Source organism: Pelodiscus sinensis, chromosome 7 (assembly GCF_049634645.1).
Source record: "Pelodiscus sinensis isolate JC-2024 chromosome 7, ASM4963464v1, whole genome shotgun sequence".
NCBI lineage: Eukaryota > Metazoa > Chordata > Testudines > Trionychidae > Pelodiscus > Pelodiscus sinensis.
In genome coordinates, this window is record NC_134717.1 from 19,131,474 (window position 1) to 19,151,223 (window position 19,750).

The 19,750-nt window shown below is 41.6% G+C and overlaps 1 protein-coding gene across 6 annotated transcripts in view; it reads left to right on the plus strand.

Moving 5' to 3' along the window:
• The window catches only part of HNMT (histamine N-methyltransferase), a 99,073-nt gene that overhangs the window by 24,867 nt on the left and 54,456 nt on the right, over positions 1-19,750 (plus strand). For 5 of the 6 annotated variants that reach the window (XM_075933307.1, XM_006117044.4, XM_006117043.4 and 2 more), the window contains 3 exons: positions 889-1,019; positions 4,040-4,133; positions 8,326-10,411. In XM_075933307.1, coding sequence (XP_075789422.1) covers positions 889-1,019; positions 4,040-4,133; positions 8,326-8,681 — 581 coding nt within the window. In that variant the 3' untranslated portion in view covers positions 8,682-10,411. Of the gene's footprint in view, positions 1-888; positions 1,020-4,039; positions 4,134-8,325; positions 10,412-19,750 lie in introns of those variants that run through there. The other variant, XM_025181642.2, reaches the window with a different exon arrangement.

Here is a 19,750-nt window from a genome sequence, read left to right on the forward strand (position 1 = left end):
GTAACAGCAGCAGCAGTAGCATCCAAGAATGGTGGCTCATCTCCACAAGTAAAGGAGAGAAATACAAGTACTGTTGGAGCATTTCTCATCTATTCTGCACAGATATATCATCATCTAATCCGTCAGAGAGAAATACTCAGTTTAGCAGTGTGAAAGTGCTGATTTTAACAAACTATCCTGAATAAGTGTTGCACATTTTAGTCTGAGTTTACCACCGGGATACTGCTACTGTAGGCTGATATAACTACTCACAGTACTGTAGTTATACATAAAACAGGATTACTGCAGTGGTGACTCTTGAATCAGAGGGAACCCTCTTTAAACACACTTCCCTCTTCCTAATATTCACTCTTCGTACACACATTAAAACAATGCTGCAAATATTTCTTTTATCACTCTTCTGTAATTAGTATCACTGTAAAATACCCTCTTTTTCTTTCACTGGTAAATATAAGACCCTGAACAAAAGGCCTGGCTCTGAACACACTTATAATTTAGATCAGTTGGGGTGAGGACCTAAACGTTTCCCCTTTCTGTAATGAATCAGACTAAAGCATGGGTCTAGGATTTTGAGGAAGTTGCACCCAGATGAAGCTATCAAATTTTTACTCATCTCTACAGAAAAGTCTCCACAGCTAAGAGAACCCAGTGCAAGTCTTGCACAGCATCAGCTCCCATTTGTACTTCATCTCATAAAGGTCTGACCAATCACTCTCCCACTGGGCTTATTTATTACCTTTATTTTTTCATGTACTATCGGCTTAATTTTTAATATCCTTTTATTCCATTAACAATGATGCCAATGTGTCATGTTCAACAATTCTGAATGGAATTTGTTTCCATATTTGCAATTGAGATCAACTAGACACTATCCTCTCTGTGTTTTAGAACGTGTCGCTAAGACTTCAAAGCTTGAGAACATAAAGTTTACCTGGCATAAGGAGACGTCGTCTGAATATGAAAGTCGAATCAAGGAGAAAAAAGAGTTTAAGAAATGGGAATTCATTCACATGATACAGGTAAAAATTATGCAGAGTAAATGTTGAGGATCCAGCTCTAAACAGTATGCCTTTAAGGTATGTGACCTCACAGTGCAATTTAATCTGGAGAAGGGTGAGTTTATTTCTTTATAATTCTTTAAAGTACTTAAAGCATAACTGAGCTGCAGAAATGAAAACTAAGGAACATCAAGGCCTCTTTAGTGCCCAATAGCCTCATTACTCAGGCTAAGGGTGGCAATCAAAGAAATAAATGGTAGCTAATGTTTTTTAAAAATTTCCTCTCTGTGAAATTCTCTTTGTACTTCTATTTTCACTGAAGTTATCATAGACTGTGTCATCACTGTTTAAAATGTGTGTATTTCCCCCCTTAGGGTAACTAATATGGGATCTAATCCAAGGTAAAAACACAGTGGTGACAAGGCACCACAATCAGTTAAACTGGGTGAGGTAAGCACTGTATCCTCGCTTGAGCTTGACCTTACTTGATGGTCAAATTGCAGTGCCTTATCTCCACTGTATTTTTACCTTGGAATAGCTCATCTATATTAGTCATTAGTAACTTCTTATTATATTAGATAAAAGACAAGGTGCTAGGGAAGATAAAGCCCAAGAATGATTAGTGATGTCACATGAAGAGATGTGTGTGAACCAGACATTGCCATAAGAATCTTGGGGATCTTAAAAACATTACATTAAACACTTCCGTGATGAAATCACCACACAACCTGGTTAGTGGTGTCATTCAGAAAATTACAGAACCTTAACACCATTTTCCTGGAGTGTGAACTATTACACAGAGGTTCATTTGAGGGGCAACTTTTATTAAATAAAATGCCTAACCTGTACTACTTCTGTGGCAGTCAAGTGAAATTTTACTGCTGATTTCAGTGGGAGCAAAGTTGGACCCAAAGTGTGTTGGCACCTACTTTGTTTTCTAAGCACGGTAATTAGATAAGTAAGAAGGAAAAAGCAGGCCTTTTAGGTTGTCAGTGCTTCTACACTGATGCCCTAGCAGACATACTGAGAATGAGATAGAATCAAAGAATACTAGAACTGGAAGGGACCTCGAGATATCAACTCCAGTCCTCTGCCCTCACAACAGGACCAAGAACCATCTAGATCATCCCTGATAGACATCTGTCCAACCTTCTCATAAATATCTCCAGTGATGGAGATTCCACAACCTCCCTAGGCAGTTGATTCCAGTGTTTAACTACTCTGACCCTCCCTTGCTACAATTTAAGCTCATTGCTTCTTGTCCTATCCTCAGAGGCCAAGGAGAACAATTTTTTCCCTTCTCCTTGTAACACCCCTATAGATACTTGAAAACTGCTATCATGTCCCCTCCCCATCTTCTCTTTTCTAAACTAAACAAGACCAGTTCTTTCAGTCTTCCCTCATAAGTGATGTTTTCTAGACCTTGAATCATGTTTGTTGCTCTTCTTTGGACCTTCTCCAATTTCTTCACATTTCTTGAAATGTAGTGCTCGGAACTGGACACTATATTCAAACTAGAACATAAGAATGGCCATACTGGGTCAGACCAAAGGTCCATAGCCCAGTATCCTATCTGCTGACAGTGCCCCAGAGGGAGTGAACCGAACAGGTAATGATAAAGCGATCTCTCTCCTGCCATCCATCTCCACCCTCTGACAAACAGAGGCTAGAGACACCATTCCTTACCCATCCTGGCTAATAGGCATTAATGGACTTAACCTCTGTGAATTTATCTAGTTATCTTTTAAGCCCTGTTATAGTTCTAGCCTTCACAACCTCCTCAGGCAAGGAGTTCCACAGGTGTGTGTGTGAAGAAGAACTTCCTTTTATTTATTTTAAACCTTCTGCCCATTAATTTCACTTGATGGCCCCTAGTTCTTATATTATGGGAACAAGTAAATAACTTTTCCTTATTCACTTTCTCCACACCATTCATGATTTTATATGCCTCTATCATATCCCCCCTTAATCTCCTCTTTTCCAAGATGAAAAGTCCCAATCTCTTTAATCTCTCCTCATATGGGACCCGTTCCAAACCCCTAGTCACAGCAGAGTAAACTCCCCACACTGTGATGGAGATCTCTCAGGTGAGCAGAAATGCTACAGTACTCATAAAGTCTGATCCCGAAGTCACTCTGTGTATTGTACATAACTTACATTATTCTGGACACATCCTATTTTTATTGGCTAGAAATGGTGTCACCAGTAAAACTTTCAGCAATTATATAGAAGTTCTTGTTTTGTTTTTTTTAAAAAGATATTCAATGCAAACCTGAACAAAACACTTTGGGCAAGATCATCACTTGCCCAACACACCTAGGTAAGGTGAAAGAGGGCATAGGACATCCCCTCACTCCTCTGTCCAGGGTACCCATATTGCTGCTGAATGAGAGCAGCCACTTCCTCTCATGCAAATGCATGGGACGTGGGAAGAGTTTATACACTGCACTCCCCCACATCATGTTGGCCCTCAGAGTTGAGTTGGAGCTGGTAACTTCCTCCTCTGCACCAAGTTAAGGGCTGTGGCAGCTTACTTACTGGAGCAAAGGGGGGACCAGGGACTAAATTGTGGATCTAAGCAACTAACTGATGCCTCTTTCTCAGGGCTTGTAGTAAACCCACTTGAGTTATTTATGAGCCAACTTTTAGGGTTGCTAACAGTCCCTTATTTCAAGGCATTTTTTTCCATCTCTATACAACATAACAGGAGTTGCTGAAAGCTGCTCCTGCCAACATAGATATTGCCGCTTGCCAGGGCTGGAGTAATGAAACTGACAGAGCTCTCTCCCATCCGCTTAGAGTGGCCACATTGAAAACTGCAGTAGTGCAGCTTCATTGGTGCTGTAAGCTCTCTAGTGTAGCTACAGCATCAGTTTCCTCTTAGGGGCACCCTCCCATGGCTGCTTCCACTGTCTGCTCATTTTCTGCCTGCTTTCTGGCTTCACACAGGGGCTGCTCACACCTCTGCATTTGCCATCAGTCTCTAAGGAAAGCTCTCAGGCTTGGAGTATTTGCTTTAAAATATTTCTTTTCCTTTCCAGATGCTCTACTATGTAAAAGATATCCCTGCGACTATTCAATACTTTCACAGTCTCCTGGAAGCTAAAGCTAAGCTGCTCATTATTCTCGTCTCAGGTAGGTGATTTTAAGTGGGTTCTTTCCACACTCAGTCCAGAACTGAATGCACATCTCTGAGGTCTGTGCAAGTTCATGTGTGCATGCATGTATGTTCATTACAGACCAGTTCTCCATTACTTTAATTTCTGTCCTGTAGATCTTAAGCTTCTAGCTTAGTGAACTATCAGCCCACAAGACAGGCATTTATGGGGGGGAGGGGGGAGCTTCTGTGTGTATATGAGATCTGTGTTTTATATACAGTAGACTGTATGGCTATGTCTACACTTCAGGCTTGTTGCACAAGAACAGCTGTTCTTGTGCAAAAACTTGCTGGGTGCCTAGACTTGCACGCACATTCTTGCGCAAGTAAATTTACAGTACAGCGTCACAAAACAGGGCTTCTTACGGAAGAGATATTCCTCTTCCCATGAGGAATAATTCGTCTTGCGCAAGAGCTCTTCCACAAGAAGGCAGTGTAGACAAGCAACATGAATTTCTTGTACAAGAAACCCCTATGGCTAAAATGGCCACCAGAACTTTCTTGCACAAGAGAGCGTCCACACTGCCATGGACGCGCTTGCGCAAAAGCACATCTCTTGAGCAAAAGCACAAGGCAGTGTGGACGCGCTCTTGTGGAAGACCTTTTGCACAAGAACTCTGGTGCAAAACAGTTCTTGAGCAAGAAGCCTGCAGTGTAGACGTAGCCTATATGTCAAAGCCCACAAAAACAGAGTTTTTTGAAATGCACAAATCAGAATCTTGGAAACGTTGTCAATTTTTTTTCTCTCTGACCACAACGTCTCTCTTTGCAATACCTTCTATGAAACCAACAAGGATCATGATAAACTCATAATAGACAGACAATGAACCAAACAGGCTTGATCCTGACACCCTTACTCAAGTGAATCATGCGACTGATATCAAGGAAGCTATGCATGCATTAGGATGAAGCAGAGAGACTGGTAACTCCTAGATACATGTGGCATTAAGTAAACAGCAGCAGTGGTGCTCTATTGTGCCATATAACAGGTGTTGGTGGACATATGGTCTATTTTCCCCTTTAACTGCCCATTTCCTTAATATCATCATTTTGTGGAAAAATCTCATCTGCAGAATTAGATTGGCCATTTCACATAGAAAATACCGTATGATCGATTCAGTAGCAATCTGGTAACATAGAATAAATTAGAATTCTACAGTACGGTGACATAAGATGAATATGAATATGTTAGTGTTACCATGACTGGAGTCTAACATAACTCTCTGGGAAATTTTCCCACATAGGTATATGGGATTTTATGATGCTAGGATATAGTAAGATGTAATCAATGCTAAGACATGTAAATATTAATCTACGATTGCTTCAGCAGGGCCCCTAGGCAGCTAACTACCTTTGAGGAACTGGACCTCTTTAGATTTGAGCAAACTTGTAATATATATTTTAAAGAATGGTGCTCATCCCTTTTTGTGTTTGAGAAAATTGTGTTTTTACAGACAATACAGAAATTCACTGTTCAAAATTGTTTGTGAAACATTTTTGGCTGGTAGCTTGTTAGCAAGCTGTTCCATGTAAGTATTCCATATTTAAAATTACAATAGTTTTGATTATGCACACAAGTAACACGTTTCAGCCCCCTGATTCCGTAAGAATAGCTCTTGAAATCAGGTTCCGTGCAGATACTCACGAATTTAAATTTGAAATTTCTTGTCCATGAATGTTCTGGGATATTTACTTGACTCCCTTCAAGTTGCAAGTGAACATGTTCACTAGAACATTCATGGGAGGCAGACACAAAATGGGGGCTGAACACAGTCAAAAGAAACTTTTACAAATTTGAACTAATTGCAGAAGATATTTGCAGTCCTCATACATTGTTGCAGTTTTGTTCATGGTCTAATTCCTTATTGAATTTCTCTTTGAAAATGCAACTCATAATTCACAATTGCATGAGTCAATCCACATCCATAATTAGTACTATTAGGCCTACACTACCCTCATAAAAATCAATCTAACTTACCTAGCTTCAATTACGTGAAGAATGTAACTGAAGTCGACGTATTTAGAGCTACACATTGGCTATATTGTGCTGTGTCAGCGAGCGAGTGTCTCCCATTGATTCCTTTACACTTCTCAAAAAGGTGGAAAACACAAATGGATGGGAGAGTGTTCTCTATCTATTTAGCATGTCTTCACCAGACCCACTAAATCTCCAGCTGCTGCATTGATTACAGCTATGTCGATCTGCCAGCATGTGTAGACTGCCCTCAGAAAACTATGTGCATGGTAACGATTGATGTTTCTGCAATCTGAGTTATGTCACACAATTTTTGATAGGCCAGTCCTCTAGCCTAAGTCAGAACAAGAGTCTCTAGGGTGGAATTACAAAACTAGAGTGGCCTGTTACTCCAGAGAGGCAAACTGGTGGCAAGGAAAGGAAGAACAGAGAAGAGCAGAAAACAATGGAACCAACAAGGAAAAGAAAAAAACTGAATCAGAGGCAGCTTAGAATAGCAGAGAATAATAATAATAATAATAATAATAAAAAAAAAACTAAGGGAAGGAGAAGAACTAGAGAGGGAATGAAACAGATAAGGAATGGTGAGATGGGAAAGTTACAGGACAATAAATAGGCAAAAGCATTTATAAAAAGGTCACCCCAGGAAGGTTTCAATTTTCCCCACTCTGTATGTTTTGAGAGACCGGGAGAACTACAAGAGCTAAACTGTAATTTTTTTAATCGCAAATCAAAAAGCCCCCATTCCATTTACATTATCTTGAAAACAACAGTAGTGCCATATGTTGCACCTACAGAGAGCTATTAGAATAATGCTTCACTCAGGTAGGGTATAATTGCACAGCTCAGAAATGGCACCAAGTCACTGAACACTGAAAGCAGCAACTTTTCTGCAATTAGTGTTCTACACTCATTTTCAAACAGGTGAAAAAATATCATCAGAGTCTCCTCTAAAGCACTGGAGTATTTATTATACTGTACGTAACTTCACCGATAAAGCCAGTTTTTGAGAATGGTTTATTAGTTAAGGGAGTTTAGAGTCCTGTCTCTCAGCAGGTCTTCAATTAGACCTGTATTTACTTCCAGCCCACCTACTCAGGGTAGTGTCATCCTTTTTATAAATGATTTACACTGGAAATGCTGAATCATGGAATTGAGACTAGAGAGAAGAAAGAAATCAGTCCTGCATTGTCTTCGGCTTCCCTGGCTGTTCTTTTTCTAATGTCCACTGTCTTGGTACCTTGTTCATTGAAAGTAGGTTGTTGCTGTAAAAATGTATGTATGTACAAACTTGTGATCACTATGGGCCATCCTGTGGCTCGTCCTTACATGCATGTGCAGGATTGGGGAAGGCTATAGGAGCCTTTCCTCCCTTCCCCTTATACAGTCTGAATAAGACCCAGCCAAAATTGCAGGACCCAATTTATCTGTCTACCCTGCAAAGGGGAAGTGGGCAAGGACCAGCCTTTGTCCCCTGCCTGCCCATATAATGGGACTGAAGGGATGTAGCAGCAGCCATACTCACACTGTACCGTAAGCAGCTCCAAGGAAGAATTTTGCCCTAGCCATAAATGGTGTGGTTCTGCACAATCCTTTACTCTGGGCTCTCAACAACTTGTACAGCCTAACCCTATAAATATCAGATACAACCCAACATTTAAAAGCCTTAACATTAATGGATAATCCTTATATTTTTTCAGACACAAGTCTTCTAGATAGCCCTAGTAAGGACCCAATCCTGCCTCGTAGCAGTTTTGTCATTGATAGTAGTAGCAACAGGATCAGGCCTTTAATGAATTTTTGCATAAGGAGGTTCCCAGCTGAATCCTCCCTGAGGCCTCACAAGCTGCCTTGTGAGTGGGGATTTTGCGGGTGAATCCATCCTATGCTTTCCTTCAAGCCCCACTGTGCATTGATAAAAGGGAAGCAGAGTCAAGGGGTGTAGATCTCTGTGTTCTGCATTTTTCCTTTCTCCTCCCTCACCCCCCCATTACCACCAAGACTGCATTGGCTCCACTGTGGTTCCACCCATTTAGTTTTCAATATAGCATCTGTGCTCCCATGTCCTGAGCTGTATCTCCTAGGCTGGGCCTCTGAAAGGTTCAGCTCAGAGTTGGGACTATAATGCTTAGAATAATACATCTGAAACTAAATACTCTTCTTTTTAAGAGGTTTTAATATGATTTCTCTGCCAGGAACCAGCGGCTGGGCACAGCTGTGGAAGAAATATGGACCTCGCTTACCTCTAAATGATCTTTGCTTATATGTTTCATCTGCTGACATCAAAGAGCAACTTGATATAATAGGGCTGAAGTATCAGATCTATGAACTTCCATCCACTATGGACATAACCAGTTGTTTTATTGCAGGAAACAAAGAGGGGGAGCTGCTGTTGGATTTTTTGACAGAAACCTGCTATTTTAGTAAAACTGCTCCTCTTGATCTGAAAAATGAAATAATGGAAGAACTCAAAAAACCTGAATGCAGCGAAGAAAAAGGTGGAAAGGTTTTCTTTAATAACAGCTTGAGTGCAATAGTGATAGAACCATGACTAAGTTCTCCTGGATTTCTCAGTCCAAAAACAAGTGCTCCCATACAAATAGCTAACCACTTAAATATCTGTATGTGTTTCATACGCTGAAAATTAAGCTTACTGGAGTATGTCCTTAGAAACAGGAAATTATTATTAATAGCTATGATTACAAATGCACACTAACACTACTAATCCTTCAAAAATATATTAATACATAACTGGTTATTTAGCAAGTTATACTTTATTATATGGCAGTTCTATAATCAGCATATATGTAACTGGCACCATTAATCAAAGCCACTCAAATACAAAACAATACATTTCTGATGGATGGGTAAGGAGTAACAATGACCTTGGACTGCTTTCATTATGATTTAAATATACTATCCAGCCACAACATTTCTTTAAAATTAAGTCTGTTTGGAAATCCCCAGTACCATCCCTCAGTGTAGCTTACAAAACTCTTCCCCTATCACTATTGATCCTGGGGTTGGTTCCTCTGCTACTGATGCGGTTTTCAAGTTGTTATGAAAATGTCTCAAAACAACATATTTCTGGTTATCTTTGGCAGGCATTAGTTGCAAGGGTCTGCTGCCCTCTAGTAGGCAACACCATCTCATACCACTGCTCTCCTGTTCATGAATTTCCACACTTAGGGTGTGTCTAGACTACTGAGTTTTGTCGACAAAAGTGGACTTTTGTCGACAAAACTACACCAGCGTCTACACTACCGCTGAGTTCTGTCGACATAACGTCGACAGAACTCAGCAGTTTTGTCGACGCTGGTAAACCTCATTTTACGAGGCATAACACCTTCTGTCGACAGAGTTCTGTCGACAGAAGGTGTTATTGCCTGTAGGGTTGCGTCTAGACTACAGGGTTTTGTCGACAAAGAAGCTTGCTTTGTCGACAGAACTGAATGTGTCTAGACGCTCTATGTCGACAGAAGTTTTATCGACAGTATCTGTCGACAAAACTTCTGTCGACAAAACCCTGTAGTCTAGACGTACCCTTATTGGCTATGTCTAGACTACATCCCTTTTTTGGAAAAGGGATGTAAATTAGACATATCGCAATTGCTAATGAAGGAGGGATTTAAATCTTCCGTACTTCATTAGCATAAAAATGGCTGCCACTTATTTTTGGCACAGAGCTTTGTCGGAGAAAAGCGCCAGTCTAGACGCTGATCTTTCAAAAAATAAAGCCTATTTTGAAAGATCCCTTATCCCTTATTTCATAAGGCAGCCATTTTTATGCTAATGAAGTGCGGGAGATTTAAATCCCCGCTTCATTAGCAATTGCGATACATCTAATTTACGTCCCTTTTCCGAAAAAGGGATGTAGTCTAGACGTAGCCATTTTGTTTCACTTGTAACTTCCCTTCCCTATGACTCTGAGGCATATACACAACTGATTCTGGAGAGGAAAAGCTGTAGTCCATTTCTCAAAATGAAGAAGCTCCATGGGCAATGGCAGTTGTAACTTCTATGCACGCAAGCTGCATTGACTCATTATATTGGATGCCCAGATCTCTGAAGCAGTGGATCAGAGAGTACGGTAGCCTGCACCTTCTCCATAGGGATGAGTTGCTGCTGATCTTTTAAATTAAAACCGTCTCTCATATTTACATTTTCACTTTTCCTTATTTGTTTTTATGTGTTTTTACTCTTGTGTAACAAAGACTGTGTGTGTGTGGTGTCCTCCATAACTCACAAAATGTAAAAATAAAACTTAAAAGCCCAAACAGATTTGACCTCAGTGGGGTTCTTCTTGTTTTCAACAAAGGTGCACCAGGACTGGTTCTGGCCTAATGGCAGCTACGTTATAAGCTATTCATCAAGAAGGGGCTTTTTTTTTTTTTTTTGAAGTTGTCTGAAGACATAGAGCCATGTCTGACTTGAAATACATCTACAAGGAAGCTAAGAAAATGCTTCCCAGCTCGGGCAGACAGACATGCACTAGTTCTGCTTAAGGTAGCCAGGGCTGGCCTTACCATGAGGCGAACTGAGGCAGCTGCCTCAGGTGCCAGACTGTGGGAGGGCACCACTAGGACCCAGAGTGTAGAAAATTGTGTCTGCTGCTAGTACATATGTATTCTCTCTGCAGTACCATGAGAGGAGTAGACCAGGAAGAGGACAGAATTGAGACCTTTCAAAGTTTTGGCCCATGTGGGCATGGGGGTGTCATTTGAGCTCCCCGACTTAGGTGCCAAAATGTTGTGGATCAGCCCTGATGGTAGCAGGCTAAAAATAGCCGTGTAGCCCAGGCACAGAGGCTGAATATGTATCTGGGGGGTTGGGCAAGTTTGTATGCCGAGGCCAAATCACTGCCTAACTCCCCTCATCTGCACGGCTATACAGGGCTTCCAATGGGGGAGGAAAGCGGCAACTGCCCCAGGGCCCATCAATTCAAAAGGGGTTGAGACTCCCAGCCACCACTATCACAACAGCTGTACTGTCCACAGCCCTGGGCCCTTTAAATTGCTGCCAAAATCCTGCCCGGCATGGGCCAGGCAGAACCGAAGTCTGGTTGGAGAAGACTAGCCCCCAGCCTTGTCCCTTCTGGAGCCCAGAGCTGGGGTGTCCCTCCTTGCTCAGGGGCCTGATTCTGTCAGCAGTCCTGCTGCTATGTTTGTATTTTTAGCTCAAGCACACTCCTGGCTATAGTATAGACATATCCTGGAGGACTTTTCCATGCTTCCCAATGCTGACAAAGTGATTTCATCCTAAATCCCGTCCCTGAACATCACTGTCTTCACTTCAGTAGTTGATTAATTTATTTTGCTAAATGATTTCATGGTTTCACTAGCTACTGTGCTATATAAGGCATGGTGCTTAGTGGAATACAATATAGTTGCATGAGTGAATTTAATAGCTTGAATACTCTGTTCATTCAGTGAGGCAGGTGAACTTGATTCAATATTGAAATGGTTTACAGTAGATAATGTTTTAGCTGCAAAATGGGATCTTTAATTTTGTATATACAGCCAATTCAATATAGCTATATCAAATATTTGAGGTGATGGGCGATTTAGTAGGAAGTGTATCAGGCATTAACAGCAATTTATAGTCATGTCGGTGTGAATTGTTTTACATCTATACATCTAGTGATCAAATATTAATCCTAGTGTATTTTAGAATGTGCCTACTCTATTTCTCAGCTGCTGGACTGAACAGAGACTACTACCAGTTTTATATAGCAGAATGTACACAAGATGCTGGTGTTAGCAGATCTAAATATATCCCACAACACTATGACATGCTAAAAGAGGGGGGGAAGGAAATCTCCCCTTGAGAAACAATGCAGAATGCATTGCTAATGTACAATAGTTGAAAGATTTAAGCCAGTTGTCATCTGTTATCGGTGGTATGTCCACTTCAGTGATACATTAGGTGGAACTCGTGTGTGAAAAAGTACTTCCTTTTGTTTGCTTTACACTTGCTGCCTAGTAATTTCATTGGGTGACCTCTAATTTGTTGAGGAGCTTCAGGGGGTAGCCGAGTATGTGAAGAGTAAATGATGTTTCCCTGTTCACTTTCTCCAACCAGTTCTAGATTTTATAATCTCTTTCATAGCCCTCCTTACTTCTTTCTTCTCTAAGATGAAATGTCCATCTTTTTCATCTCTCCTGTCCCATCCCCCCTCACCATTTGCATTGCCCCTCTTTGCAGCAAGTGGTTTTTTGTTTTTTTTTAGATGCAATACTGAAACCAATAAGATGGGAATGAAAGAGAAGGGGTTAAGACAAAGCAGAAGAGAAGAAGAGGTTAATGAACTAAGTTTTTTCTTAAGGGAGTACTCCAGATGACATGGCCTTTTCCTGTTTTGGTTGGCTGGTTGGTTGGTGGGTTTTTTTGTTTGTTTGTTTGTTTGTTTGTTTTTGTTAAAGTACTTCCAGAAGAACTCTAGGGCTACATCTAGATTGCAGCCTTTTTCCACAAAAGCTTATGTAAATGAAGTGCAGAGTAGAATATTGCGCTTCATTTGCAGAATTAATTAGGGGTCATTTTTGTGAAAGAAGCTTTTGCGCAAAAAGGAGCTGTGTTGACGGCTCCTTTTTGCACAAAAACCCCCTCTTGTGCAAGAGCCATTCTTTCTCATTTTTCCAGGAAGAACGGCTCTCGCGCAAGAAGGAGGTTTTGCACAAAAAGGAGCTGTCTACATAGCTCCTTTTTGAGCAAAAGCCTCTTGTGCAAAAACGGATGCTAATTAATTATGCAAATGAAGCACGGTGATAGTCTACTCTGCACTTCATTTACATAAGCTTTTGTGAAAAAAGGCTGCAGTCTAGATGTAGCCTATGTGTAAACTGATCTGTAGGCACAGGTTTGGAGAGAGGCACAAAGTCCAGTCTGTTGAGTGTATGCCAGCCAGATTGTATGTATCTGGCAGGGTAACAGGCTTTGTTGATGAGGGAAGGGGTAGATGTGGTATATTTCACTGGCTTCTAATTTTCCCCAGGGGTACTTCACCCCCACTCCACTCTTTCCACCAAGCCTCCACTCCTGTCCTGCCTTGTCCCACCTCTTCCTGCCCCAACTCCACCCCAGACTCCAGCCTCACCCCACCTCTTCCTGGCACTATTACACTCCCACCTGACCTCTTTCCCACCTCTTCCCACCCTCTCCCCCAAGCGCACCCCATCCTTGATCATCTTCCTCCCTTGATGCCTGCTGCATCCCACAGAACATCCACTTCACAGTGTTGAGGAGGCATGGGGAAAGAGAGGGAAGAGCTGATTGCCAGGGACCACTGGCAAGTGTGAGTGTGGGTGGAGAAGGTGCTGCAGAAGGTGCTAAGCACCCACTCATTTTTTCTTCGTGGGTGCTCCAGGGCTAGAACACCCATGGAGTCATCATCTCTAGTATATTTTGACTTTAGTTCAATTTTTACACTGTCTTGCATGACCATCTCATAAACAAACAATGGACATACCACCTCCTTGGTGCTCCTACAGGGCAAGTACATAATTAATTGGAAAAATCATTCCACGAGAGTAGTTATCTGTGCTTCACAGCTAAGCTGAATGGGCATATCAAGTAGGGTCCCACAGGAACTAGTTTTGGGTCTGGTTCTGTTCAATAGCTTCATTGATGATTTAGATAATGGCATAGAGAGGTCATAATAGATTACAAACTAAATAGGAGTCAATGGTGTAACACTGTTACCAAGAAAAGTAAACATTATTCTGGAACGTATTAGCAGGGGAGCCAATAGCCTGCCCGGGCCTCTGGGCAGCGAGGCGGGGAGGAGGGGCAGATCTGCACTCCTGGAAAGGCTAGGGCCTCATGCAGAAGGGGTGAGGTTGGGGGCAGCCAACCTTCCATGCCACCCGGAGGTGGTGTGCTCCCCGCCCCCCGCAACTCTCAGAGCTGCATGGAACATGGGGCATGGCCCTCCAGCGACAATTTAAAGGGGCCGGGGCTCCAGCTGCTGCTGCCCCAGTAGCTCTGAATGACTGGGCCCCAAGGCAACTGCCCTCTTTTGCCCCCCTTTTGTCAGGTCAGTGATTAGCAGGACTTTTGTAAGCAAGACACACGAAGTAATTCTTCTGCAGTATTCTGCAACACTTAAACCTCAACTGGAATACTGTGTCCAGTGCTGGGAACCACACTTCAAGCAGGATGTGAACAAATTAAAGAAAGTCCAGAGGGGAGCAACAAAAATGAATAAAAATTTAGACCTATAAGGAAAGATTGAAAAACTGGGATTGTTTAATCTGCAGAAGAGAAGACTATAAAGGGGCACAATAGTTTTCAAGTACACAAAAGGTTGTTACAAAAATAATGAAAATTGACTTTCTTCAGACTCTTGAGGATAGAAGCAGCAATGGGTTTAAGTTGCAGCAAGGGAGGTTTAAGTTGGACATTAAGAAAAACGTCTTGTCGGGATAGTTAAGCACTGGAATAAACTGCCTACAGAGGTTGTGGAGTCACCATCATTGGATATTTTTAAGAGTGGACTAGACAAATGCCTATCATTTCAGACGGATAGTCTGTCATTGGAAAAACTTAAAAAACAATAAATAGTCTAGCAGCACCTTAGAGACTAACAAAACATGTAGTCTATCATGAGCTTTTGTGGGCACAACCAACTTCTTCAGATAACTGGAGTTATTAAAGGTCCAGTTTCTAAATAAATAGAGGATGGGAGAAAAGAGTGAAGGAAAAAGAAGGATAAAGAAAAGTGAAAAAAAGGGGAAAGAAATAGTCAATTAGGGTATGTCTACACTAGCCCCCTAGATCGATCTAGCGAGGCTAATGAGGGTGACCGGAATTGCAAATCAAGCCCGGGATTTAAATACCCCACGTTTGATTTGCATGTTCCTGGCTGGTCGTCATTTTAGAAATTGACTAGCCCTAAGTAACTGCCCGCATCTACATGCGGCAGCGAAACAGGATTCCGGAATAAAGCTCTAAATCGAATCAGGTGGTATTCCTCGTGGAATGAGGTTTACCACCTAATTCGATTTAGGGGCTTTATTCTGGAATCCCGTTTCACTGCTACATGTAGATGAAGGCAGTTACTTCGGGCTAGTCAATTTCTAAAATGGTGACCAGCCGGGAACATGCAAATAAAGTGTGGGATATTTAAATCCCGGGCTTGATTTGCAATTCCGGTCACCCTCATTAGCCTCCCTAGATTGATCTAGGGGGCTAGTGTAGACGTACCCTTAGAGTGTCCATGCTACATGAAGATAAAGAAGGTAGTAATTGTTCTTAAGTATCCATTGTTTGGTTTTTTAAGTCATTAGGATATGGAATGTAGCAGGCCATCCAGCCAGTCTTTATTCATACCTCTGTTAGGAATCAAGCTTGTAAATGAAGTTAAGTTCTAAAGGTTCTCTTCTGTCCTATGATTCTATGGAACTCTGATGGATTTGTTGAAGCAGCAGAGAACTGATCCCTTTGACAGACTCTGTGGAGTTCCGTTCCTCCCACAAACACAACAGAAGGGCCTATGCTGCCTCTTGCCCCCCAAAGCCTCCCTGTTTGCCCCCTCTTCACTCACCCTAATGATCAGGAAAAGGGGTGGAGAGCAGTGGCCCCTTTCAATTCCTACATCCACCTGAAAAGGATGCGACAACTTTCTTTTCTTCAAGAGACAAGGAAGGAGTGTGTTTTGTACAATCTTGCCTTTTTTCTTTGGTTCTTACTTGGCAGCAGAATTTACTCAAAAAGAAAGGACTCTCTAGGATGGGTCACTTAACGCTAAGAAAATTCCTTGCAAACAGGAATACAGTTTCTGGCATGTTCCATTTATTGAGGAGATTTCAGGGTTTGTTTGTTTTTAAATATAGAGTACATTACATTATTAAACTTCCATCTATATTTCCAATCACCTCTGTTAACAGGAACAAGTGAGATTAGACCCATTGAGCATAAAGGGGACTGTGATGGGGTGTACCAACCCCACACTGGAGCTGACAGAGTTACCTTGTCCCTGCTGGCTGAGAGGGCCCTACCCCACAGCCCTGCTGTACATGCTCCAACAGGAGACTGACTTTAAAGGCTTCCGGAGCAACTCAGTGTGGGCTGACTGCTAAAAGGGAAGGAGGTGCTGAGGGAACTCCAAGGGAGGAAGTGCAGCTGGACCAAACAGTGGCCGCTGGGCCGAGAGGGGTTACAAGAGAAGCTGCAGGACAAATACTGCTGGAAGAGAAAGGAACCCAGGTTGGGACTTGCTGTTTCGCTAAAGTTGGAAGTGATTTTTCATGCCTCTCAAACTACATCCCATTTCTGCCTAGAGGCAGACAAGTGGGGCCATTAATTGGGCAGCAGAATAGTACTGTTTTATTACACACAAGACGACATCCCGCCACTTGAGATTTATGAGGAAATGTTAACTTAGCTGAGTTCCGTTCTCTGCCATGTCTAATTGTTTGCCTTGGGAATAGAATAGATTGTACCAAAGGACAGGTATTTTTTTCCAGAATAGCTTTGCAGAGGAAGATTCTCCTGCACTTTCTTCTGTTTACACTCTCACTTTGGCTTAAACAAGTTTGCAGAGTAGGCCCTGATCCCTTTCTTACGCACACAAATCATAAGCACGTCCACGTCAGTCAAAGTAGCTACACGAGTGCAAAACTTAGTATCACAGAACAGACTAATAGAAGATTAGGGATGGAAGAGACCTCAGGAGGTCGTCTAGCCCGAACCCCTGCTCAAAGCAGGAGTACCTCAATTTTGTAAATCCAAGGGGAAACAGACCCCTCCGTTATCTATATACCTAGAAGAAAGGGGACCGACAATCTTGCTGGGCCTCTGAGCAAGGTGCGGGGGGAAGAGGGAATGTTGTTGCACATCCAGAAATGGTGGGCTCTGAGGCAGAAGGGGCAGGGCTGGGTCAACCAGCCCTCAGTGCCCCCCCCCCCCCCCAGAAGTGCATCATGTGGGTCTCCAGCAGTTATTTAAAGAGCACAGGGCTCTGGCCACTGCCAATGCTGCAGATGCAGATGCAGTGCTGATGGTCAGGAGCCCTGGGCCCTTTGAATCTCTGGGCACTGGGGCAGTTGCCCTGTGTCCCCCTCATCGAGGTTGGCGGGCCTGCCTAGAAGGCACAAACTTGCACTCCCATTTATTTGGCCAAGTACATTTTTCGGAAACTAAAAGCAAATATTTCCAGCCAAGTGTAGCTTGATACGTCTTTCTAGCAGGTTCCTCTCTGATTGGCTGTGGCTCTGCTGAAGCATTTTGGTTAAATAGCCAGATTTCTCCCCACCTTCCAGAGTTTATGCGTTTAATCCCAGAAAGGGTAAGAGTTAGTGGAATTTCTTTCTCATAATATTGGCAAAATGGCCAACTGTCGGGCCCCCTCCGGCCAATAACCAGGCTTGGGGTATTTGTGCTGTATGATGTGATCATTCCCAGAAATGGCTCCTACCACAGGTTTGGTTTTTGGTAAGAAGGATGTTACTGGGTGGCAGTAGCTCCAAAGGAACTTGTACTGATTGAGCAAGACATAGGGAAAGAGCAAAAAGGCTGGTTCCAAATTATCCTTCCTTCCAGCTGTATTTGGCCTCCAAAACACTGCTCCTGCTTAAAGGGACCTCAGCTCCCACAAATTGGCTCAGTTCCATTCCAAATCTATTTGTCTGAGCATCCTCATGTCTGTCACTTTAGAATATTTTCATGTATAATTTAAGCATGCTAGTTAATTACAGCTGCAATTTGAACAACTGCGTTTGCATCTGAGATGCTATCGTCATTTTCACAACATTCACGTAATTCATGCTTGCAGCTCATGATGAGATTTTTAATGTCATTACACATAGGGCAAAGTCTTCATATTAATAAAAATACAAATGCGAAAATGAAATGGATTAATATCTAATTTTATATCTTCATTTACATGATGTGCAAAATTATCTTAAATATTTGTTATGGATGAAGCAGCTTTCTACCAATTTAGGCTTTTTCATACTGGAGAATGTTAACATAAATTGTATCATAAATCATTGCCTTGTAGAGTACCAGAAGGCGCATATAAAAACCCATATCTTTACTGCACATATTTCCCATTAACCATAATCTATTAGTAATTGAAGTTCATTACAAATTCTTGTAGACTTTATTGCTATCATGCTGCATGACATACTGAACCTGGCTTGCATAACAAGTCGTCCTTGCTGGGAAATATCCTATTAACAATGACAGTGCATTTGTCATAGTGATAATAAACCCAAGAGCTGCCTGTAGATCATAAATTATTGCAGCGCCATTTGCACTGCTGTAGTTTAAAGTTTTGTCAGCACTTCCGTTTTAAAGCCCTGTTTTTCAGGAAGTTCTGACGCAACTGTAAAAATATACAACAAGCTGAAGTGTAGCTTTCAACGTCTCAGCCTTGATGCATTGGACGTTTGTGTTTTTGAGAGATTTGGTTCATTCACAATTAAGTTCCACAAGGCAAGGCCTAGCAGTTATGTTATAGAAATACAAAAGGAAAAAAAAGTTACATCTTAATTGATTCTATTGGAAAACATGAAAATTGACAAGCAATGGCCTTATTAGCATTAAAAATAAAGCAGGAAGAGGGTTGTTGCATGACTGGATGAATGATCACAGGATTAGCATAAAAAATATTGAGTTCTAAGACCAGCTATGACATGAGATTGCAGCTCAGCCCAAAATTAATCCTATAATTATTTGTCCTTTGTAATGTGGGTAAATATTATTATCCCAATTGTACAGATGGAAACAGAAGCAGTCACCTTTATTCCTATACAATGCTTTGAACATACAAAGCTCTAAATAGGCAATAAGTATTAAAATGTTACCAAGGAGTTATGACGAGTAAATATTACTTATAGCCAAAAGTAGAAATGGCATGGGATCCAAATCTTATTTTACTTCATAACAGATTACTTCAATCTGAATGCATCTAACATATTTCAGAAGAACCACTTGTCTAACTAGCTAAATTGATAGCTATGTTTAAAATATTATAGGATGAAATATTGCCCCCCACTGAAATTAATGGCAAATTCCCCGAGTCCAAAAATGCTAGAATTTCACCCCATGCCTACAGTGTGTATATAGTCTTAAATTACAATACATATCTAGATGGGCTACATAACAGAGCTGATACTAACAATCTTTCATGTATATAGCATTTTGCATCTTATTGTCCCAAATGCTTTAAAACACACACACACACACTTCCTCTACTGCTGAGATACAATAATCTCTGGGGTCAAAATTAGCATCTGTTTAATGGTTCGCAGTACCATTATACAACAATTTATGGTAGGAAATGTAGAATTCTGTAAGCAGTTGAAAATGAGGAAGCTTAAACAAGGAGACTGTAATTACTCAAATTGGAATTTCACCAGGACACTGGAGTTAACACCTCTCCTCACCCATCCATTTTGGGGCAATAGCAGGAGTCAGTTAATATAGCATATTTTGACTTTCAGAAAGTCTTTGACAAGGTCCTTTAGAAAAGGCTTTTAAGCAAAGCATGATGTCATGGGATAAGAGGGAAGGTCCTCTCATGAATCAGTAACTGGTTAAAAGATACAAAACAGAGGGTAGGTCAGTTTTCATAGTAGAGAAAGGTAAATGGTGGGGCCCTAAGAATTGATACTA